General features: G+C 42.4%; 4 protein-coding genes and 1 pseudogene across 5 annotated transcripts; 3 read left to right on the top strand and 2 right to left on the bottom strand.

Moving 5' to 3' along the window:
• The first annotated feature begins 406 nt into the window (after positions 1 to 406).
• Positions 407 to 3,776, top strand: LOC146660855 (TLC domain-containing protein 2-like). Its single transcript, XM_085419641.1, has 5 exons — positions 407 to 585; positions 679 to 740; positions 868 to 980; positions 2,631 to 2,836; positions 3,350 to 3,776. Exons 1-5 carry the CDS (start codon positions 407 to 409, stop codon positions 3,546 to 3,548), a joined length of 759 nt encoding a protein of 252 aa, XP_085275767.1. The 3' UTR covers positions 3,549 to 3,776.
• Positions 3,777 to 3,823: 47 nt separating this feature from the next.
• On the bottom strand, positions 3,824 to 10,576 carry LOC146660854 (F-box only protein 40-like). The gene is made up of 6 exons (XM_085420893.1): positions 10,355 to 10,576; positions 8,609 to 9,781; positions 7,049 to 7,335; positions 6,748 to 6,879; positions 5,038 to 5,377; positions 3,824 to 4,295 (listed from the first exon to the last, which is right to left on the bottom strand). The coding sequence occupies exons 1-6, from the start codon at positions 10,355 to 10,357 to the stop codon at positions 4,077 to 4,079; spliced, it is 2,154 nt and encodes a 717-aa protein (XP_085277019.1). The 5' UTR covers positions 10,358 to 10,576; the 3' UTR covers positions 3,824 to 4,076.
• Positions 10,577 to 11,017: 441 nt separating this feature from the next.
• On the top strand, positions 11,018 to 23,616 carry LOC146660851 (F-box only protein 40-like). Its single transcript, XM_085420892.1, has 9 exons — positions 11,018 to 11,107; positions 12,157 to 12,189; positions 13,466 to 14,027; positions 14,326 to 14,831; positions 21,409 to 21,588; positions 21,703 to 21,944; positions 22,131 to 22,262; positions 22,433 to 22,718; positions 22,814 to 23,616. Exons 2-9 carry the CDS (start codon positions 12,187 to 12,189, stop codon positions 23,009 to 23,011), a joined length of 2,109 nt encoding a protein of 702 aa, XP_085277018.1. The 5' UTR covers positions 11,018 to 11,107; positions 12,157 to 12,186; the 3' UTR covers positions 23,012 to 23,616.
• LOC146660853 (uncharacterized) lies at positions 16,088 to 18,336 on the top strand (annotated as a pseudogene). Its single transcript, XR_014913560.1, has 2 exons — positions 16,088 to 16,420; positions 16,999 to 18,336. The product of XR_014913560.1 is annotated as an uncharacterized LOC146660853 (transcript).
• Positions 18,505 to 20,103, bottom strand: LOC146660852 (uncharacterized). Its single transcript, XM_085421614.1, has 4 exons — positions 19,940 to 20,103; positions 19,602 to 19,798; positions 19,027 to 19,114; positions 18,505 to 18,883 (listed from the first exon to the last, which is right to left on the bottom strand). The coding sequence occupies exons 1-4, from the start codon at positions 20,067 to 20,069 to the stop codon at positions 18,624 to 18,626; spliced, it is 675 nt and encodes a 224-aa protein (XP_085277740.1). The 5' UTR covers positions 20,070 to 20,103; the 3' UTR covers positions 18,505 to 18,623.
• Positions 23,617 to 23,661: the final 45 nt, after the last annotated feature.

Here is a 23,661-nt window from a genome sequence, read left to right as displayed (position 1 = left end):
CAAAACGTTTCTTTTTTTAACATTGTTGAGATCACAGTTGTTGGAAAACTTGGCGTGTGTGTACATATGTGTGTGGGGCTAGTAGAGCTGCTGAACTGTTCAGCAGACCTAACAGTACTGCTGAAAAGATGTCATAAAGATGAAGCGAAAGTGAGTTATGAAAGCCAGGGTTGTTGTCCTTGAGAGGCAATCGTACCATTATGTGTCCACGGCCCTTTACTATCAGCTATGAGTTTATCACTTGGTGTGCGTGATGTGCGTTAGAGGGCAGAGACTAGAAACAATATATGATATATAACAGTGACCTCACAGTGACACAAGCGTCTCATGCTCTCTTTTCATGAAGCGTGTTTCCACTGATGTATGCACTGGACATGCGTGAGGTGAACTCCGCTCAACTATTGTTATGGATTTGAAATCAACACTTCTTCTCACTGGAGGCTCTGCCGGCTCTTTCAAACTGCTCAATGCAGTCATCAGAGTCCTGCCAACACCGCAGCCGGCACAGAGGAAAGCCTGGAAATGGAGGAATGTCAGCACGTCGTTAGCTCACAGCTGCCTGACAGGAGCGGGGGCTGTTTTATGGTTCGTAGAGGCGCGCAGCAGTCAGGGTAGTGTGGACGTTTGTTTTCTACTCGTGTGATATTCACTCTTCCTGTGGGCTCTCTTGCCCTGCAGCTTTTACCGTCACCCTCAGATGATGGAGGACCTGATCTCCTTTTGCTCCCTGCACTCCCACAGTCTTTATCCACAGGTGATGCCCACACAAACACAGGCACACACACACACATGCAAATGTGTATACATTGAATTTCAAAAAATAACTTGATAGCAGTTTAATACTTTAGCATTGTTTAAATACATTAGCCTGCACGCATATTTCTACCTCTCCTCCAGGGTATTTTATCCACGACTTCCTAGACATGGCCTTGAACCAGCCCTTCAAACAGTCCTGGGAGCTACTCCTCCACCACTCTTTGGTAATGACCTTTGTGGGTCTAATGCTTGGGTGTGTTTTTGCTAACACAGTGTGAAAACATGAACCAACATACACTTTTTGTAACGGGAACACATCAGTTTATTTTACACAAAAACAGGGAATAATAATCCATCTATCTCAGTTAATAAGATACTTAAGATACTTCTCTCTTGTCCTTACAAATGTAAGTGAAAATTATGACCTCATAAGAGATCATAATGAGCTGCTTTTTGTTTTGTTTTTTACATTTTTGAATATGGAGGTAGAGTGATGCAGCTATTCACAGGATAGGATTTGATAGGATTTTTTGGACAAGACCCTGCGGAGTTGAGATGCTGGTGGGGGTGAAGATGAAACCTGAGTTCAGTGAAGTGAAGATGAGAGATGAGTCTGAAAAGAGATCACAGATTTAAACAACGCAGAGTGGAGGCTGATCGCCTCAAAGAAGCCAGGCAAGAAGAAAGTAGTAATGAAGAATATAACGATGTCAGTATTGAGATTGACAGCAGGGGAAAGTGGCAGTAATGAAATGAACAGACTAGCAGCCGAAGAGCCAGGAAAGCAGGCAGATGAGTGATTACAGATCTTCCTTATTGAACTTTCACATAAGCTTAATTTCTGTCATCCATTTAAAATACGGGATCTGAGTACTGTTTCATCTCCTGAGTGTGTAATCTAAGAACACAAGCACAAAGTTGAGTCAGTCTGGTGATAGCACTCATCCCATATCCGGGTGATAACGACGAGGTCAGTGAGCGAAACCTCAGTCGTGCTGCTCTATGCTGTGATTTTACTGTCAGCGCAAACAGCAGACCTGCTTTCAGGCAGCACATGTTGTGTCATGGTGCGTTTGCTCCTGACTGTGCTGCTAAGTATCTCTATGCAGGTTCTACTTTATCCAAAGACACAACGAGTTATTTATTTTTACGTGGCGAACAGTTAATCCTGCACAAGCCTTTCTGATCAAAGTTCAAGGTTCAAGTTTTATATGTTTGCGTCCAGTTTTCTCAGAGTGGGTCACCACATTCCTGAGGTTACCCAACAGTATATTCTCCTTCATCAAGTTTGGCTTGTTTTTAATTTATCCAGATACTTAATTCATTAAATTCATGCAAAAAAAAAAATCTCACAGAATGTTTAGTTACATAACTCTTTTACCAAACTTTATTTACAGCGATTTATTAACATTTTAAACTCTCTTCTGTTGTCATTCTGTTATTTCCTGCGGTATTATTTTCAATAGTGGGAGGGCAGCAGCGTCGCCTCTCAGCACGCATCAATAACAGCCAATATAAAACTGATAATTATGAGATCAATCAGCAGAGCCATCAGCTGGTGTGTGCTGGCACAGATCAGCTGATCTCAGGGGACGTGTGGAGCTTGACAACCTGAAATTCATCCTCCAAATACTAATGATGGTGTGTAAAAATTCATTCATAAAAATTCATAATTATTAAAGGCTATAAAGCCTTTAATAATCATGGTCCAGCAGGTTTCTATATATCACTTACTGACATTCATTTCTGGGTGGTCTGAAATTAGCTAATTCACATTTTCCATGATTAAAACTTGTGATTTTTGCATGATTAACGTGTAAATAAAGTGTTGTATTGCTGTCTCTTTGCATGTGCTGTTTTAACATTTCTCTCAGGTGATCTCATGCTTCGGTTTGGCTGTGACGTCCCGCCTCTATCTGGGTTTTGCAGCGGTGTCTCTGCTGGTAGAGATCAACTCTGTTTTCCTTCATCTCAGACAGCTCCTCATCCTCTCAGGACGGAGGAACAAGCCAGGCACTGAACTCACCGCCCCTCAGCCCTCTCTCGCCTACAGCATCACCAGCTGGCTCAACGTGGGAACGTAGGTGGTTCAGGAATTCTTTTTAGCAGGAAGAAATGATCTTTTTATGCGAGGTGGGAAAAGATCATAAAGCACCTTTTTAAAAGCATTTTTGAATATGTTACATCAAATAAATGTTAATATTATGCAAACTTAGCCTGAGTAAAGCCTCGTTAATTTTTTTTAATGATGGCTTCATTTATTAAGGAGAGGAAAAAGCTAATTCCCCCGAAACCTAATAATTGGTTGTGTAACCAGAATTGTTGAGCTTAAAGTTGTGAGGCCTCCAGGAAACCATCTGCGCTCTACTTTTACTTCTTTAATCTGTTTCCTGAAAGGCCTGTTTTGTGTTTATCTGCCTGAAACTGTTGTCCAATAATCACAGATGTGCCAGTTTTATCCCAGCTGCTCCCACATCAATATCTCAGATACTGTGCAAGATACTGAATCCCAAGCTTTCACTATCTGGGCCTTGCATGGTGACTTTAGTGTAGACTGGTATCTGTCAGCTTGTTTCTTCTGTTTCATCTGCAGGTTTCTGGTGTTTCGTGCCTGCACGCTGGGCTGGATGAGCTGCTGGCTGGCCCGTCACAGTGAACACATTCCTCGTTATGTCCTGATGATGGGGGCCGCCGGCCTGAGTCTCATCTCCACCATGAACGTGGCGATGTTTTATAAAATGTTTAAAGCGGATATCCTCAAAAACATGCGCAATGCCACTGAGAACCACTAGGGGGAAGCAGAGCTGTGTTACTCCTGCACAAGTGACTTGAATCCGTTTTCTACCTCATCACGTGGTTAACGCTGCACTTGCAATTCATTTTCTAAGCAAATATGTTTTGTTTACAGGCGTAACACAAAATAAAATAAAATAAAATGTGGATGCATAAGATAAAGTGTTTGGTGATACTATTTAGTCATGAAATCCCTCTCATTTCAGTTTATAACCATTTGCAAAGCATCTGTGAAAAAGAAACGTGTGAATAAAAACAGCAGATATCTGTAACTTGATTTATTTATTTATAATTAAAATGAACTTCAGTGCTCTTCTGACATCATTTTTAAATATATGTAGTTTCTAAGATTCAGTTCAACATGTGACCCCAAAACTTATCTCTGTAAGCATTAATTTTACATTTATTGTGATTTTTCTCCTGTAATTTTAAAGTGAACTGCAGTGGCAGGAGATATAGGAATAGAAGGAGGGGGAAAAGAAGTTAACATGCAATAAAACCCCCAAACCAGACCAGTTTACAGTGAACTACATCATGATTCTCTTCTGCTGGAACATGGTAACCAGAGTGGGAGGTTTGCAGCTTGTGTTGGGCTGGATTTCTTCTCGCATGCGTGGCAGGTAAATCTTCTCCGTCCTGGACTCCCTCTCATAATAACGACACACCTTTAGATGCTCTGAGATAGGCGGCACATCCTGAAAGCACCACGTATCCACCGGAGAGAACAAGGTACTGAACTGCCAGACCTGCAGTGATGAACAGCGATGGAGATGCAACTAAATATAAGGTCCTGACTGCAAAAGTGGGATATCTCACATTTTATTTCACATTAAATCTTTCAGTGCTTTGATTGTCCAGAATGGTCACTATTACAGTAGTCTAAAAAATGAGGTGATTTGCAGGCCTCTGCTTTTTCAAACTGGGAAACCATTCAATCTGTCATTTTTATTTATTCTGAAGTTGCTTCAATTATATTTAGATAAGGGTGCTCTTTAGGGTGAAGTCAATATTTCTAATATAATCTGCTCCAAGTGGTCACAGCATGAATTATGTGATTCATGAAGTCAGAAAAAAAGACTCATGATTACAAAGATGTTAAATTGCATTCATTCACTGACTTTTTGCTGTGAAATGTTGCATGCGATTACTTCTTTGGCCTTCAACAATTAAACAGCCTGGTAAGAAACGTCAGCGTTGTGTTTTCTAAACTAAATGTAGCATCACTTGATTACTATCAAGGCAACCCTGCTACATGATGACAACAAGATCAACAATCATCTGGTTTCTTGTGCCTCCAGCTCAAAGCCAAACTTGCACTCGTCCCTCATATCTTCCTTCTTTTATGCTGTATTCTTGCCTTTATTTCTAATATTTACTTCTAATCTTAATTGCCCCTTGGGGATAAATAAAGTCTTTCTGATTCTGATAAACATGAAATATCTCGCATTATGTCTACTGTGAGTCCTGTTAGCGTGGCTCCAATCTTACCCTCTGCTTCACCCTCCACTTGGCTCCTCCATGAGAGTAGGTCTTCCTCTCCCAGCGGAGGGTGACCATCCCTCTCTCCTGCAGCTGAGAGGAGCACACCTGCCTCATGAGGTGGGACACCATAGCCAGCTGGGACAGGGAAAAGCTGTCCAGGAAACTGGCCACGTGGCACAGCACTTCGTAGGGAAGAGAGGTCAGCGAGTCGTCCGCTCCTCCCGCTCGACTGCCTCTCTTCCTCCAAGCAAAGCTGGTGGAGGCATCCGTGCTCCTGGATGTCTGGGAAGTGTCACCCAGGCAAACAGAGGTGGTGGGAATCAGGCTGAAGCAGCCTAGATCATCGCTGAAAGTACAGACGAAACTGTGGTCTTTGAAAGAGTATTGGATTTTTATTTGCAGAGGATTAAAATGCTTTGACTCTGATCTGAGTTATAGATTGTTAAAATAAAAGTTATAGTAGCTTTAAGGTTAATTTATGCATCATATTTGTTATTTTCACAACAGTGTGATGTTAAAAGTGTGACTTGTGATGAAATAAAAGATTAACTGAAGTTCTGAAGCGTTGTTCAGTTTGATGCTTTCAATTTTACAGCCCAAAACCAAAATCAGGGACACCTTGCAAGCAATGAAATATAAGAGTGAAGCATTAAGAGCTAAACTTACAGATAGTGTATTTGTGTGCTTGTAGAAGCTACAAACATCCAAAAAGGAGAAAATATTACTCAAGGAGGCCAAAACATGACAGCTGTGTTCTGCATCTGCAGGATATGTGAACAGATAACTATGTGCAAAATGTTTAACTAGTCAGTTTGATAGTGTGTTTCTGCTGCCCTCAAGTGGTTACAAATAGTTGTTGCAGATTTACACGATTCACTTTGACATAAAGAGAAGTGTGGGAAAAAAAATCTACACGCGCCACAATTCAGCAGCTCAGATTCAGAAGCATCTTTAGCAGCAATAACGTGAAGTAATCATTTTCTGCAAGACTTTATGAGACTTTGATATCACTGTGCAGGAGTCTTTGCCCACTCTTGTTTACAATGTTGTGTCATGGAGGTTTGTGGGCGCACGGTTATGCACGGCTCTCTTAAGTTCCCACCACAGCATTTGAATCAGTTTTTGGACGGGGTCATTGCAAAAGTACTTTCTTTCCCTGTACTTGAGATCATTGCCCTGTTGCATGACCCAGGCTCACATTTGACTCTTGAATACTTTGATATGGTTTTGTTTGTTCAAGTCAGTGGCTGCAGTGCACTCAGGTCATTTGGCTACAAAATAAGCGCAAACCATCACTCCTCCACCACCGTGCTTTAAAGTTAGTTTGAGGTGTTTGTGCTCACATGTTGCTTAGTTTCTGCCAAACCTCCACTGTGGTCTCATCTGTACAAAGGACGTAATTAGTAAATGTACTTCACTGTTGCTCGCAAATGTTTTTCAGATTATTGCAGTTACTCTCTGCCCAGCACTAAAGTTTACACAGGAGTCTATGCACTCCTGTGTAAACTTTCTTTATCACATGACTGTATAAAGAGCTTTTTTATTTTCTACACAACTCTGAATTGATTTTTTTTATTGTTTATAAAGCTCAGAAAGTGAATTAGAAATGTAACTGGGACACAGTGCAGTTAGAATGTGTACCCTGTACCCCTCTAACACGCTTCAGCTCACAGTTAAATTTGTTTACATTTCGATGAACTCTGTGATTTCTCTCACTTGTAGCTGATGGTGGCTTCGTGTGTGGAGGGCTGAAATCTCCTCTGGCTGTAGCTGCATCCCAAGTAAGCGAGCGGGCATCTCTGCTCGAACCATCCGTTTACACACATCTGGATATCACTGTGGACGTTCCTGCACACGACAGAACATTTTTTATTAGAAATAGATCACTTTGCTCTCACAGTATTAGATGGGGTTTAGAGCATCATTCTGAGTCAGTGACTGCTTTGTGTATTTCTTGTTCAGGTCTTAATCTCTTTAAACGATGCAAAACCTAAATATTTAAGAAAAAACAACTCACTTGTAATGTTTGCCATATTCTCTGCGCTGGAAGGTGTGTCCACAGAGGAAGGTGAAGGCAGAGCTGGCCTTGTGATGTCGGCTGGTGACGCTCTCCACCTGCAGCTGAAGGTGCAGCTCAAGCGGTTTGACAGCCGTCAGGTCGGCCAGCGAAGTGTTTCTCCGGAAAGGAGCCGACAGAAAGCTGTAGGTCTGCGTGCCTTCGTCTGTTAACAGAGCGTCTGTGCACACGCTTTCTGCAATGAGGTGACCCCTCAGCTCCTTCTCCAGGGAGCACAGCAGAGAGGCCTGAGCAGCCAATCAAACAACAGAGCAATATTTCATCGGGGAGCTTCGTAGCTGGTGAGCATTAAACAACAACGAAAGCAAAAACGACTCTCATTTATTAAACATATGACAAATATGACAGAAAACGTCATCAGTAAACAGTAACACTTGTTTGTTTACTCCGTACTTTGAGAAAACATGAATATTTGTTCTCTGCACATTTTGTTCCATTGGCTTGTGATGCTCCAGGATTTAAAATACAGTCTAAGAAGGTACAAGAAAGATATATTCCTGCTCAAGAACATGAAAGAAGTTTTTTCACTCACACTGTCGGCTTATAAAATGTAAAAAGAAATTAAAAGCCCTAAAAAACAACAACAACAACAACAAAAAAAACCAACAGTTCTTTCTGATATTGTCCTGCAGCAAAGCCACACTCTCCTCTTAGATAACCAACTTAAGTGGTTTATTTTATAATTTTTGCATGTGTCCCAGCACTAAAACCTACCGAAGAAAGTAAAAATGAAAATAGACATACATTTTTGTAAATGACCTGAAAGAACTTCAGTAACTTTGTCTTCTCGCTTCAAACTTATTACCATTCACCTTCATCAGCTAGACTCTGTTTTCATCAGGGTGTCAGCTATAACCATCATGCTTTATATGTTTTACAATCATATTATTCCTGGCTTTTAAATCTCTTTTAATATTATTATTGTTGCATTTTGTTGTAAGGTGACCTTACAATTCAGGACAATGATTCAGCTCTATGAGGTTGCTGAATCATTTATAATGTTTAATTACTTTGACATACACGTCTTAGGACTGTGGATGGGAGCGCAGGAAGAACTAATGCACATGGAAAGTCTTAAAATCATTATGAGTAATGCAAAAGGAGGTATTGAGTCTGTGGAAATCCTTTACTGGACTTGTCTACAGAGCTTTTCAGCCATTCTGAATTCATGGGTCACCTCTCTAACAAAACTACAAAATGCACAGCATTAGCAACTATCTCGTGAAACAGAATGCAACATATATTCCTCTGGGGTCAATAGAGACTGAAAACTATAAAGCTAAAAGCAAGTAAGCAATCAAGCAAAACATTAAGACACACCTTTAAAACAATAAGCAGCTGTCTGCTGATAGGTCTGAATGCATGAATGAATCTGAATGAATCAGTGCTGTGTTCACTGCTTGTTTCTGCTGTACCTTAGTGACTTTTTTAAAGCCTTTGCAGGTCTAAAAGGACAATTTTACAAAAAGTCTACAAGGAGGTTCAATTTCTTTGCCTCACCTGAACTTCCTCCCACACTGGCATTGCCTCTAGTGCCACCCCCAGGTCACTGGTATCCACAGCTTTGCTCTCTCTTTTGTAAAAACCTGGGTTGCGGATGCGGCTCTGCTTGGCAGAAAAGCTGGTCGGGACTTTGAAAGTGCGCACAATGATGATCTTCATTGGCTCCAGGCGCTCATATGTAAACTTCTTCTTGTTCAGAGTGCTGGTCAGCAGTTTGCAGGTGTTTGATGATGTTGCACCTCCACAGGTATCTGCTTTATCTTCTTCCGTAATGGTGCTCAAGCCTTTCCCCCTCCCTTTAGCCAGTCCCCGTCCCCTTCCTGCCACAGCTGTCCCCTCAGTTTCCCTGCATCCACCCATCTCCATGCTGAACATTCGCTCCCAGGCGCTGTAATTTTCAAGATGATCAGCCTCTATTCCTGATGCCCTTGCAAGAGCCTCTCTTTCTTCCTGTGTAAGCCCCTGCTCATATTCGACCCGAACCTCTTCCTCCTCATCTTCTTCTTCTTCTTCTTCTTTGTCATCAGGGGTATTATCATTCAAATTGTACGTGTTAAAAGAGGCCCAGGCGAGCTCACTGGCTTGTTTTGCAGCTGCCCTTTCTGCTGCCTCCTTCTCCAACATGGCCTTTTTCTTCCTCTCCTTTTCCTTCCTTCTCTCCTCCTCCATCCTCCTTTCCTTCCTCTCCTCCTCCTCCACACACTGGATCAGCTCTGGGAACAGTTTCTTCATCTTCATGGAGTGAAAGAGGCGGTCCTGGTCTTTCAGAGCCAAGGCCAGGTCCAGACACCTTCCCTGCGCTCTTTCTCTGAGCAGGTTTTCATGCAGCTCCATGTTTGGGAAGGAGTGGGCGTCATTGGCTGGCCAGCGGTTCCACTCCATGGAGCAGTACACCACGCTGGCCGGGCACACCTGGAGGTGAGCTGCCCGTGAATAGCGAGGCAATTGGATCGGGCAGCCGTACTCAGCGTTGATGCAGGGCACCCTCACATTAGGGCAGAGCAGCAGGTGATCCTCTTCTTTGCACAGATGGAAGAGAGCGCCACAGAGCAGACGGCAGGGGATGACTGCGCAGCACACAGAGGCCTCTACCCGAGCCCTGCAGCGGCGGCTGTAGCAGGAATCACAGTGGATGTGGTGGCGCACCTTGGAGGCCCGAGAACGGTGACTCTGATTTGAATGAGAAAATAAACAGGAGGAGCCAGCCGTGTAAGAATGATGACTTACTCAAAAAGCAACACAAGACATTAAAACACAACTCATTAAAGCTGAAATATGTAGAAGAATTAGGTGAAGAAGGAGTCAATGTCGCACGTTCTGTTTCTAACCTGACTTTCTTTCTGCACATCGTGTTGGCTGCTACATTGACTGACTATCCCGTCTTGAGCTACGAAGTGATATCATAGAAAAATCTGTGCTGTTGCACAATCATACTGGACATGCTTTTGCATGTTGGATGCCCAAGAACGATCACTCTGATTTGGAAAAACTAAGAGAGACCAGACTGATTTTTCAGGAGGTCTTACTAAGCCAGCTTCTTTTGTCAATTTTTAAAAGTAGAAACAATAGATGTATAACAAGACAGGTTTAAAAAGGATTTCGGCAAACAACATATGTGTTCAATGGAGAGATGACAAACATAACACACCTCATGTGACAAATGTAAAGCTGCTGAAGGAAAAACAACCAACAGCGTTTTGAAATTTTTGGGGGGATCTGACGACTGCAAAAATGAAATCATACCATTTTTTCAGATCCTCTGGTGCCAGGTCTCTGAAGCTGCAGGTCTGCCCTGCGAACAGAAAGGAAACTGTTAATCAGACTGAGCCCAGTGCATGTAAATGGACAATCAGAGGATATCAGCAGAATCCTGTGGCGTAAGATTCAAAGAGGGTTTGAGGTTTGAAAGGAGAGAAAGTCCTCGCACTCCTTCTGGTACTTTTAAAGACCAAGTGTTTCCATGTGTGTCTGTTATGTGTGTTTGTGTGTTATAAATAGAGCTCAGCACTGACTGAGAAATCTTATACGGGTGGTCAGAGACATGGTTTGGGTTACTGGTCGTCTCAGACACTTGCATCAGAAATCTGCCTACTTTCATTCTGCGCGCAGCAAAACGAGGCAGATTCTTGCTTAATATCCAAACGGAGTCCTCTAGTGGATATTTAAGTGTTGTCAAAACACTGTCAATGTGAATTTATTTTGCAGTTGTTGCAGCAGAGGCTGAGCTACTTGTTCTAATGTACTTGTACTAACAAACTTGTGCTCGGACACATAAACTCAGGCTGTGAATACGGAGATAGGAAGTCTTGTATAAAGTTTGGCACCTGTGGCTCCCCGCTGCAGCAATGTTGAGAAGCTGAGTGCGGAGTTATTTCTACTTGTGAACCTGCTTGTGCTGCTTGGCTAATTATAACCTACCAGTTCAAAGAGCACGGGGACAGAAAGCAACGTTATAAAACCAAAGAGAAAAAACAACTCGTCCGTGCTGTCCAACCGGTAAGGTATTCGTCGAGAAGGTTTGACTCCATTGTGAATGTGCTGAAATTCTCTGAGATTACCTGGTTTCATCTCTAATTTGAAAGGATTCCAGTGAAACTGCTCGAACAAGTGATAAAAGTGGAGAAGTGAAATATTTCAGCTGATCTAAGTGCTCGTCTGACTTGTACGTGTCGAGATTTACAGCCACACAGGCCACAGCTCGTTCTGGGTGTCTTTAAAACTGCACTAGAGCCAAGTGACATTTGTTTTACGCTTAGTGCAAAAGCTGCTGCATCAGTGTAGAAATGCTGCCCAGAACTTATTTGCCTGCTTGTTTTGCCTGTTTTAGGTCATTATTGTCAGAGTCTACTTGTTACTGAACAGGAAAGCAAAACAGTGGGAAACTGTTTTGACTTTCACAATATTTTTTTTGCAGATGTTCCTTCAGTTTTTAAAACCATGTCCGGTCAGGATGGCGTGCAGTGGTTAGGACTGTTGCTTCACAGACTGTCGTTCTAGGTTTGAATCGAGAGGTTGCTCTGCTTTCTCTGTCTGTACCGATTTCTTGATAGATTCCAGTTACAACTTCCCCTCTGCAGCTCGGGATCGGACAAGAGGTTTAGAAAACATTTAGATTCTCAAGTCGTGCAAAAGGGTAGTAATATGTTTTGTTTGAACACCTCTGACACATCCTGGCAGCAACCAGACTGAGAAGCATGAACTCTCCAAAGGATTCTGTTGTGTGACTTTGGAGTTTTTCACCCTTTTATGCAGACAAATGTACAGAAACATATTTGTGGGTTTGAATGAGTGCGAGATGAACTAAGTAAAAAATTTTAATGGTTTATGGCAACATATGAGCTTCGGTTTTGTTCATTTTTCTTTGTTTACTTGTCTTTAACAATCTGATATACTGTACGTGACCAGTGATGATGGATTGCATGTGGATTAAATGTGGCCTATATTATTCAGTGTTGGGATGATGTCACAGAAAGGTCATATCATGTCATATCATGCTTGACAGAAATGTCAATCATATACATTTGCTTTGTATTTTCTTCTTACAGAGTTAGAAAACCAGCTGAAGTCCCGTTAATATGGTGAGTCAGACTTTTTCTGCTGTTGAATTAAAGATTGAAGCTCATAGAGCTTTAAAGGTGGAGTATGTTAGATTATTGGTTTTAAAGATTATTTAAACCAATGGACAAACCTGCTTCCATCTCATATATACATATGTCTATTCAGATACAGAATAATGTAGATAATTCACTGCTAATGCTATTTTCTGATATCCCACTGTCCTCCACTCATTATTATAATGACTTATGTGTGGTATTAAGGACAGTGTTATTACTATTGTACTATCAAGACTAGACAACCCCATTGCCTAGCTCTAATAGATCTATGTATTATTATGATATTATCATTGTTGTATCTTAAAGATAATGGAAATAATCATGCATGCATGTAACTTGAACTCCCCACCTTTCCAAGCTACCCCCTTTTTGAATATAGTAACTATATAGTCTAACTGAGATAACCCCCATCACTCTTTTCATCGTTAAATTCTCTGATCCTCTGAGTTTAATATGATCAACAAACCACTTATACTGTAAGGAGGCTGTCCCCCGACTCCGATCAGGTTTGGGGGTGAACCAGAGCTCTGAAACTGGACTTGTAACAGTTGTAATTCCTGCATTATGCGCACCATAGAAAAGATTTCCACTTACAAACCATCACTCTTGACCTCAGTGACCTTTTGTGCCAGAGCTGTCCTCTGAGTATAGTCTCTGACTGACTGTCTCTGTAGTAGTTTTACAATCATTATTACTGTTATATTCCCTTTTTTCACCCATCCTAAGTGCATTTATTTTGGACTGAAGAGAAATGAGGACCCTCACACTCAACACACACTCTCACATTCACACCACACCTATTCTCTTTACCTGCTCTGTCTTGTCTTGTTGGTTGTCATATATCTTTCTCTAAGTATCCTAATCCATGTGATGTCCTACTCCTTTTGTGGTACTCTTCAAAATAAGGTTCATTTAAAAAAAGATTCAAATATTATTAAATTAACAACAGATTATGAAACAACAGATCATGTGTATTGTGTTGTAGAGATATCCACCAAAGTTTGCATGCTAATAGCACATGCTATCAGTTTGTATCTAAAGACTAAATTGAGAGCTAAAATGAGAGCAAGAAGCAGTGCAAACAGGTTACGCCTATGATGCCAGACCAACATAGAGTTCTGAAGCATCCCTTTATTCCAGGGAATTTCACATATTGCACCTTTAATGAGCCATATTTTCATATATTGTAAACATCTTGTCATCACTGAATCATTCTGGGTTTTTTCCTGATCCAAATCAGAGTCGGCGTTCTCGGGCCTCCAGGATGCAGCAGCACATCCACTGTGATTCCTGCTACAGCCGCCGCTGCAGGGCTCGGGTGGAGGCCTCTGTGTGCTGTGCGGTCACCCCCTGCCGTCTGCACTGTGGCGCCCTCTTCCACCTGTGCAAAGCAGAGGATCACCTGCTGCTCTGCCCTAATGTGAGGGTGCCCTGCATCAATGCTGCGTACGGATGCCCTGTTCAGCTGCCTCGCTCTTCACGGGCATCCCACCTCCAGGTGTGCCCGGCCAGCGTGGTGTGCTGCACCATGGAGTGGCTCCGTTGGCCGACCGATGACACAAACCCACACAGCCACAAAGCCCTGCAGGACAACTTGGTGAAAGAAAGTGAGGGACAGGAGGAGGCTCTGGACCTTGCCATGGCCATAATCGATCAAAAAGACCTTTACAGCCGCCTAAAAATGAAGCCGCTCTATCCGGAGCTGACAGAGGAGGAAGAGGAGGAAATAAATGATGAGATGAAAGAGGAAGCAGCAGCTGGTGGAGTAGTCAATGGTGTCGTAATCGAAGATACCAGTGATGGTGGGTAATAGTGGTGCTTTTCAAAAGATGCTTTCCCTAACAAAATCTGCCTAAGAGTTACTGAAAACCTAAAACCCATGAGAGATTAAAAATAAATTGAATTTTTTGTGAGATTAAAATCATGTTTTAGGTACTCTAAAAATAGATTTGTGATAAATAAATCCTTAACACTTCTATCAGCACAGAATATTTCTGGATTAAACTAAAACATCTTCAACTGTTTTTGAATGTTTTTGAAACTCAGTAAAGTTTAGTTTCTCTCTTTGAAAAGTGTATTTCATTTATTTTTTCTCTCCAGGTCTTCCTAAAAACACCTCCTGTGAGCATAGTGGTGCTGAACAGACTGTACCAAACAGTGCTGTGCAAGGTTCAGGCATCAACAAAGATAAATATGACCTGTTCGAGATGATGTTCAGCATGGACAGAGGCGGCTGTGAGGCCGCTCAGGAAAATCTGAACAACCCCAAACAAAACCCAAACGTTGGTGACAAGGGAAAAACTCAGAGTGGCAGAAATCCAAAAGGGACTGAGAGGCAGGACCAGACAGACGCAGAGAATGACAGCTCTGCTGCCAAAAACTGTCCCCCAGCGGACACCAGTAAGACCGGGATGGCCCCGTGGCAGGAGGGAGTGCTGGACCGTTTGGGGCAGGAACTCACACCACAGGAGTACAACATGTACGTGGTGCATCATGGTCGCATGCTGCTAGCCTTTGGACAAATCGAGGCCTGTACTCCAAGGGAGAAAGACTTTGTGTACGGCAGCTTGGAGCCTATTCCAGTCCAGACACTGCGCTCATTCAAGGTGATGAAACTACATTTATTTTTTTATTGTAAAACAGAAATAGGACAGAACAGGATGTTTAAGTGCCACTGTTGCCTTACTTAAAAAAAAGAAAAGAAATGCTACTACGTCTCTCATTTTTCATTTGAGGATAGATGGATAGACGCCACTAGGACGTCATTTCCATCCGTGTATGACCATTCAGACCAGTTCTAAACAGTCCAAAATCTAAACTGGACTTTAAGAGCTCCTTTTACATCTGATTTTGGGTTTTAACTAAGAGCAGGAAGTGGAAAATGAAAACGTTAAGAGTGAAGCACAAATAACAGCTGCTAAAAGCTCCAACCAAAGACAAATTGCACTCAACAATGTTAAAATCCCAAACAGACTTATTACCAAGTATCCAACACTCAAAGCTGAGGTTTACAGGAAAAAAGAAATATATAGTATTTACTGAGGTTTCTTATTGCTATGGAAGCTTCTTTGTCCCACAAAAAACTGCATTCAAAATTTCTAAAACTTCTAAATTTCAACTTACTCGCTTAAACTTCTGAGAAAAGAGGTCAAAATCAACAAAAGAACTTTAAATTACAGTCTCCATTTCTGATTTGTGTCATACTTTTTAAAGTGAGTAGCTGGACGGTGTTTGAAGACAACTCCATCACTTCAATTCAAACTAATACCATAATAATACATTAGCGACCAAAGGAATTACAAATCTTTGCCAACTGGCTGGTAATTCACCAGTGGTTGCCAGATGGTTGCAGACCAGTCTTCATTTTGACTGGAACAATTGTCACATGTTCAAATATTAATGGTATATAATATATAATATAGTTAGTGGTTACATGTGTCCAAAACCCCACTAACAAAGTGAATCTTTCAAAACTTGGCTAATTGATTTTATATAATATTTGTGGGTGTGGCTTCAAAGCTAAGCATAGACTGGGGAGATAAATAAAACCCTTCTCTTGGGCTGCAGCAACATAAGTTACTGTTTAACAAACTGATAATTGTTAACTGAGTCCAGAGTCTGTTTGATTTGAGACTCACTATTAATTGATCGATAAGTAGCTGTAGCTAAAAGGTCCCATAAAACTACTGTTAAAATCAACAGTGTGTTCACACCAAACGCAATAGACGCGAGCGAAAACGCCCCAAACGCCTCTAATTTGACTCGTGCACATTCGCACCTCAACACGTGTCCAAGAAAAATCCATCGCGCCTCAAAATTGCATATTTTGACGCGCGTGAACCGGAAATGTGGGAGGAAGTTGTGCCAGACGGTATCTTTGCAAGATGGCAGCTGTCGAGCTAGAGCTTGAAGAGAGAGTCTCCCTTCTCTATGTACTGTGGAGAGCAGTGCAGCGGCGTAAAAGACGTCCTCGCCGTACCTGGGTCCATCAGGTCCTCCAGAGGCGTGAGCAGTTTGGGGAGTTTCACCATTTGCTCCAGGAGCTGCGCCTGGATGACGGCCGATTCCAGCGATACCACGTCTTTCACTCGCCAGTTTGAGGATCTGCTGTCCCGCGTCGGTCCCAGAATCTCCGCCTAGACACCAACTACAGGCGCTCAATCCTACCTGCAGAGCGCCTGTCCATCTGCTTGAGGTTAGTAAAATTGTTTAATACTTAGTCCTTTATTGATACCTGTGCTAATATATGCTAAACCATCCGTTTATACACTGCTAACATGGATGTGCTATGCTAACAGTGAATGCATCGGTGTTTACTGAAAGCAAACTGTGGTACAGAGACGACTGTGTATAATATTTCTAGTGATACTCGAAAGGTCTCATCAAGTCCCGATTTAATTCGATTTATGCTGTTATCAGTGTTTACAATGATAGCACGGCTGTGGTGTCATATCAATATATGCTCTCGGTGTTTGCTGATAGCAAACTGGTATGAGGACCACTGTGAGTTAACCTTTGTAGTGATACTCACTCCTTTTTTTTATTTAGACCAGGTTTAATTCTGGGATAGTTGAATATTTCTATATAATCCCCGCAGACTGTTTTAGATTATATCTAATATACATTATGTAATTATCATTAAAATTACAAAATGTTTTATGTAAGATTTATGTTTTGTAATTTAAATCTGACATCACAAAAGTGTTTTGGAATTTCAATAATGTATTTGTAACTGCAGTACACATAACACTAATTTTAAACAATTTTGTCCAGGTTCCTTGCCACCGGGGACTCCTTCAGGACCATCGCGTTCAGTTTTCGAGTTGGTGTCTCCACGGTGAGCCAGATCATCCCCCAGGTAGCGACGGCCATCTGGGACTGTCTAGTGGATGATTTCATGGCTGTGCCTTCACCTGGAGACTGGCGGTCCACAGCAGAGAGGGATCCCAGCAGCGCTGGAACTTCCCTCTCTGCTGTGGAGCTCCGGATGGTTCTCCTTGCTGTTGTGGATGCAAGGTATCGCTTCCGCGTTATTGATGTTGGGGGGTACGGGAGGACCCGGTGGTATTCTGGCCAACTCCACCTTTGGTCAGGCTCTTCGGGCTGGGACTCTGCCTCCTGACCAGCCTCTACCTGGTGGAGAACACCGTGGAGCCCAGCCCCATGTCTTTGTGGCTGATGAAGCGTTCCCGCTGTGGCGTGAGCTCATGAGGCCTTTCCCTGGACGCCTCCTCCCTCTAGAGAAGAACCTCCACTCCAGGGCCAGGATGAGAGTGGAGGGTGCCTTCAGTGTCCTCTCCTCACAGTAGAGGTTGTATCGGCGCTCAATGGAGCTCCGTCCTGAAATTGCGGAGAAGTGTGTGAAAGCAACGTGTGTTCTCCACAATTTTCTGCACTGTTTGGACGAGAGTGGGGCACCTGCTGTGAGGGGTGTGGCACCTGCTGTGGTGGAGCCGTTGCAAGGCCTGGGTCGTGTAGCAGCAAACAACTCCTCCAGAGGCTGTCCTGGTGAGGGAGAAATTCATGGCCCACTTCTCGGCGTAGGGAGCTGTGTCTTGGCAACCAAAGGAGTAGCCTGTTTGAAGTCCGAGTGACTTCCCCACAACGGCTCTTTTAAGAGCCACCCACAAACCTCTAAAGAGTGTTCCTGTCTTTTTCAATTTTTCTTAATAAATGGAGCTCTACTCCAAAACAAACTAGCCTCTTTTTACTCTCTTAAGTAACTTGTCTTCACTGTGTTCCCATAACCAGTGTGATGCAAAAGTTTGGGCAACCTTGTTAATAGTCATTATTTTCTTGTATGAATCACTGTTACAATGAAAAATGTCACTTGCATATATCATATAGGAGACACACACACATTGATATACACTAAATATTTATTTCATTTCTCTTTTTTTGTGTTGCCAATTTATGCACCTGCTTGATTTAGTTTAAACAGTTATTGCACACTTTCTGTAAACCCAGTGAACTTCATTTCACTTCTCAAATATCACTGTGTGTGTCTCCTATATGATATATTTAACTAACAATTTTTATTGTGACAACCAACAATTTGTACAGGAAAATAATTACTTTTAACAAGGTTGCCCAAACTTTTGCATCACACTGTATTGGTATATTTTGTCATTAGTATAATATGAAATAAATTCTACTTGTGTCAAGTCGTGTGTCAACATTTGCTGTGTAGTAGAACTGAGACATTAGTCATTACAAATGTTTATTGGAAAAAATATATAAATTCACTAACAAAAACATTAAACATAAATATAAAATTTAACTATTTACAGAGACAGGAATAAAAAGGACCCAGCTTGGAGTGGAAGAGCCTCAGGGAGAAGGAGGAGAAAAATAACAACATTGTTTCTGCCCTGGAGAGCTGCTGCCTCATCAGAAAACTACTGATCATTAGGGTCCAATGTTTCCAAATTTAACACAGCTGTGCTGTTTTCAAAAACTAATTTATATATTTGAAATTTCACGAATTCTCGTGTCTGAGGCGGCATGCTCTCCAGAGCAGGAACAAGGCCGAGGAGGAAATACTCTGTTGCAGACGGGCGTGGCCTCTTTAGGCACTCCAGGATGGCCAGCTCCACCGCCGATGGACCGTCCTGGGACCTGTCCCTCAACCGCCTTCGAGCTGTCCTCCTCTGTGGGCCTGTAAAACACAGCACAAAAAGACAAAGTAATGAGAAGGCTGCTACTAGATTTTCATTTTCAAAATTGAAGAAAAAAAAAACAAACAAACAAAAAAAAAAAAACAGGATATAAACAGATTGGTTATAGATATTTAGTACATGCCTGTGGGTGCAGCAGCAGGAGTGGAGGGACCAGGGACTGGGGAGCCAGGAGAAGCAACAGGGGATGACTCTGCTGTAGAATCAGTTGACTCTATCAAGACAATATTAAATGTTAACAGGTTGAAGACAATAGTCAGAGAAATTATAGAGTGGTCTCTCATTTATTGCAGCACATGAACAGTAGTCGCAGTTCTCACAAGTTGATTCTCAAAGTGCAAACCTTTGTCGATTTTAAAACGTAAAAGTATTATGCCGCGCTTTTTCCAAGGCGCCACTTTTGTGCGCCTTTTTCCCTCGCGGTGCAGGTGTGTATTTCCGAATGAAGGTCATAGTTATGAGTGTTTTTGTGCTGTTTTTTTCTATTGGACGTGATGGTTATAGAAACCAAACATGATACGTTTGGCAAGCGCAGGAGACACGACACGGAGGAGATTTGTCAATCAGGCTGCAGAATGCAATGCTGTACGATGCAATAAAAAAAAAATCAGCGAAAAGGCGAGGCAGTGACGGATGAACAGCGGGACCACTGTATACTGTTTATTAATAAACAAAATATATTCCTATATGACAACACGCATAAATCCTCGGGGGGGGGAAGTTCTCCACGGTCCGCACCAAATTCCCACTTGTCTCCCGCGGGGTGAGGAAGGGGTCCAGAAACCCCATGACCGCGAAGAACTTCCATCTCCTCCCCGATCCTGCTGCAGACCCACTCCTCTTCTCCTTATTATACGTGTCCCTGAGGCTATTCCACTTTCTCCTGCAGATGTCCTCTGAATAAACACATTATCTTGTTAGCGGAAAGGTATTTGTATATCAGTGGGAAAATAGCGGGACAGTAGGCGGGCTTGCTAGCTTTTGCGCGGCTTCATCGGGTCAGTCTGAAAATTAAAAAGAAGAATGAATGAACTTACCAGGTTGCCCGATCTCCTCACTTATGTGCCTCCAAGCTAGGTCCTTTTTATTCCTGTCTCGGTAGAAGTAGTAGCTAGCATCATATAGCTCTGGATAATTAGCCACGGCTCTGATGAGCTTTTCCTCCATACTGAATGAAGAATGAAGGGCTTTGGCTGGATCTGCCCCTTTGACCCAGGTCAGAGCCACGTCACCAGGCTCCTGATTGGTTGTCGCGGCACGATTTGACGCTGGAGTTCAGATTTTTCCATCTCGAGCGGTTGACGCGATATGCGCGTATGCACAAAATGCAACACAAAAACTGACACGCTTGGTGTGTTTTTTTTTCGCGAGTCAAACGCGCCAGACGCGGTACGCTGTCATCGCGCTTTTCCATTGACTTTACATGTAAACCTGACGCTCTGGCCGCCTCTATCGCGTTCGGTGTGAAGACAAACTGCTTTATAAATACATGTAGACCAGTGATATGACTTAATTTGCTTAAAAAAAAAGTTTCGATCTCCTGGTTTATTATACTTACAATAATCATATTTATGCTAGTATTAACTTCGATAATCGTTTGAGGGATACTTTTTACGTTTTTTGCTTTAAATTACTTTTATGGACAAAATCACATTATCCCCACTACTGCTGGGGTGGAAGCTAATGGGACAACACATAAGTAAGAAAAAAAATATCATGTCAGTGTCCTGTAAAATGACTTAATAGCATTACCTGCCCTCTGTGATGTATTGTATCCTGTGCCAGCCCTCCAGGGTTGAGCAGCATGACAGGGTTTTCTCTGTACAGCAGTGAAAGATCCTGGTGTACAGAAGAAACAGATGTTACAGATGTTGTTCAGTTATAGCACAAACTTCATACTTCTAAAGTGCTTTATTTTAACTTACAGAAGCACAAAATGAATATTGGATATTTGACATGTCTCTGTGTGTTCCATCTTTTAGTTTCCCAAAGTTTCCCTCTTCTTCGTACTGAGGCGTCACACGTTTTGTCTCACTGTATATACGCTGAGCAGCTTATAAATGCACCATTATGGTCCTTTAACCTGCTGGGAGCTTTAACTTTTAGATAAAACGGACTGTAGAGGCATTGTCACATAATATATAGTAAGCAGAGATACAGCCATGAGTTGTAGTGTGAGTAAAATAACTGAACTTTTCATCACCAAACTAAAGTGGCTTACTGCATTTGATTCAAGTGCTCATAATTGGTGTTCAGTAGAAATGAGTTCCACCCACTTCAAACTAGTGAGACTCTCACAGCTGAAGCAGTGATCTGTGTCTATATGTGCAATCCTACCAATGAGATTAAAGCTGACATTTGAACTTTTAGTAGCCTTTTAAACAGAAAGAAAACAGTTATTCAGCCTCTGCTGTTGACCATTCTGGCTTTAAAATATCCACCAGGATCAGAAAGCACAAAAGGTTCTCTGTTCACTGTACTCGCTTGATGTTTGTCTTCCTCACAGGTACCTGACAGCTATCACTACAGGCGACGTGTTCATCTATACGACACGGCCGCACGGGTTCAAAGTGAACCTCGCGGTGTGGACACATCGGACCTCGGAGTCAAAGAAGATGAGTGGCTCACTGATGAAGCAGCAGCCACGCTGCTGGGCTATGCAGAGGAAGAGGTCATGGGTCACAAGGTATAACATGCTCAAGCACACAAGCAGTTCAGGAAAAAAAGTGGAAAGTCTGAAAACCTTTATATGGTTTATAGTTGATCGGGTATTGCAACTGACTGGTTTCCCTCCCTGCAGATCAGCGAGTCGAAAGCATACGACGGGCTCTACATTGACGTGGGAACGCAGACATATTCGTTTCGCTCAGCTCCTTTCAAAGGGAAGACCACCCTGGCTGAGGTGATGGTGGACAGACCGCTGAAGCTTCACCTGCAGCTGCAAGCGGAGAGTGTGAACAGCAGACACAACAGAGCCAGCTGTGTCTTCACCTTCCTCTGCGGTCACACCTTCCACCGACGAGAGTTCGCCACACATGTCAGGTGTCTGTGCAAAATCTGCCCTCAGCATTAAAGTAATAAGTGTTAAGCTCTCACTGGAAGCAACTGTGGATGAGCGCATTTTTGTCTTTTTATTTTTAGACACAACCTGCAAAAAACAAAAAAAATGTGTATGAATGGCCCTGGTTGTGTGCTATGAATGTATAAACTGCCATGTTCTTTTTCCAGGAATGTGCACTGTGACATCCACACATGTCTGAGCGGTTGGTTCGAGCAGCGGTGTCCACTCGCGTATCTGGGGTGCACCTATAGTCAGAGGAGGTTTCATCCTTCCACACATAAAGCTACCGTCACATACAAGTGAGCACAACTCATATGAATCCACAAGGATTCATTTGTTAATGAAAATAGTCTCTTAATGTCTTAAACATTGAGTACAGTGAGTGCACCAAAGGGAAGATTTTATTGCATATGCTCCTCCTTTATTTTAGTTTTAACTCCACCCACTCTCCTTTTTCCCTCCCGTACAGTAAGGAGCTGAGGAGTTTTAACTTGCGTCCAACATTCGAAGGATTAGTAGGTGACAATTCACCCACGAGCTCAGAAGGAAGAGGGGGCTCTTTGGGCTCTCTTCCCTACGAGGTGCTGTGCCACATGGCCAGTTTCCTGGACAGCCTGTCCCTCTTCCAGCTGGCTCTGGTGTCCCGCCTCATGAGGCAGGTGTGCTCCACTCTGCTGAAGGAGAGAGGGATGGTCACCTTCCGCTGGGAGAAGAAAACCTACTCACACGGGAGAACCAAGTGGAGAGCCAAGCTTGTGAGATATAGAAACAAAGCCAGCTAGTTCATCACATACTATGGCAATTATTCCTCCTTTGGTCTTCTCCTGACTCTGTTTTGGTTTCTCTTCAGGTGTGGGAGTTCAGTCATCTCTTCTCCTCAGTGGATTCGTGGCATATGGCTGACATCCCTCCTATATCTGCTCACCTGAAAGTCTGTCCCTACTACGAGGTCTCCCTGCACAGTAAGCCGGTTTCCCTCCCCAGCATGGACGAGAAATGCAGCCAGAAGAGTTCGAGCCTTGTCAACCATTTCACAGGAAACAGATGACAACAATTCCCCTGCTGCACCTGCCCCAAAAAATGTATTTATGGCCAGGTTATTCTGCACAGATATCAAGAGTGTCTTCTATAACCATTATGTTGCAAAACTCTACAGAAAAAAAGTTACCTAAACTTAACAGAGGCTTTTGGCTTACTGGAAAATAACGTGTTCTAAGTATTATCATTAATCAGACTTTTAGCTGATGATATTTGTATTGTGTGGGATTAAGATGATTATAACAGAATAAAAACTGTTAATGTTAAATAGAAAATAAGTTCATACTTTCATTTATAAATATACTATATGTTTATTAGAAGTGTTGATCAATCATATTTTAGTCATTTTAAACAAAACAGCTGAACTGGTTCAAGGCTTTTTTGTTTTTATTTGTCAGAAAAGATATTAAAATTAACACCTTTGTGGTTTTTACAAAGATTATATGCAGAACCGTAGGACCTAAAGCTGGATAAACATGATGAGGTATACCATTGAGATATAAGAAAGAGTTGTTGAAGCTTGGTTAAGAGGAGAGACTGAGCAGCCAAAAGAAGAAGATCATTGTGGTTCATCTTGGTCTGTGAAAATGACAACGCACATAATAAATGCTTTCTTTGGACAACTTCTTTAAATGTGTGACTGATTGTGGACTTTAATTT

This window comes from Rhamphochromis longiceps, linkage group LG10, assembly GCF_057381845.1.
Source record: "Rhamphochromis longiceps isolate RC_006_pf linkage group LG10, R_longiceps_female_GT1.1, whole genome shotgun sequence".
Lineage (NCBI taxonomy): Eukaryota > Metazoa > Chordata > Actinopteri > Cichliformes > Cichlidae > Rhamphochromis > Rhamphochromis longiceps.
Note: the sequence above shows the minus strand (reverse complement) of the source record. Positions and strands in the feature narration are given on the sequence as shown.

Coding starts and splice junctions, on each gene's coding strand:
- LOC146660854 (XM_085420893.1), bottom strand. Junction 7,336..8,608: donor CAGTGTGGGAGGAAGTTCAG/GTGAGGCAAAGA, acceptor TTGGCTGCTCAG/GCCTCTCTGCTGTGCTCCCT. Junction 5,378..6,747: donor GAAGCCACCATCAGCTACAA/GTGAGAGAAATC, acceptor CTGTACTTTCAG/CGATGATCTAGGCTGCTTCA.
- LOC146660852 (XM_085421614.1), bottom strand. CDS start 20,069: ATGGAGGAAAAGCTCATCAGAGCCGTGGCTAATTATCCAGAGCTATAT. Junction 19,115..19,601: donor TCCCCCCCCCGAGGATTTAT/GCGTGTTGTCAT, acceptor GTCTTGATAGAG/TCAACTGATTCTACAGCAGA. Junction 18,884..19,026: donor TCCTGCTGCTGCACCCACAG/GCATGTACTAAA, acceptor TGTGTTTTACAG/GCCCACAGAGGAGGACAGCT.
- LOC146660851 (XM_085420892.1), top strand. Junction 21,589..21,702: donor AAGAGGTCATGGGTCACAAG/GTATAACATGCT, acceptor CCCTCCCTGCAG/ATCAGCGAGTCGAAAGCATA. Junction 22,719..22,813: donor CCAAGTGGAGAGCCAAGCTT/GTGAGATATAGA, acceptor GTTTCTCTTCAG/GTGTGGGAGTTCAGTCATCT.
- LOC146660855 (XM_085419641.1), top strand. CDS start 407: ATGGATTTGAAATCAACACTTCTTCTCACTGGAGGCTCTGCCGGCTCT. Junction 586..678: donor GGAGCGGGGGCTGTTTTATG/GTTCGTAGAGGC, acceptor CTTGCCCTGCAG/CTTTTACCGTCACCCTCAGA. Junction 2,837..3,349: donor AGCTGGCTCAACGTGGGAAC/GTAGGTGGTTCA, acceptor TTTCATCTGCAG/GTTTCTGGTGTTTCGTGCCT.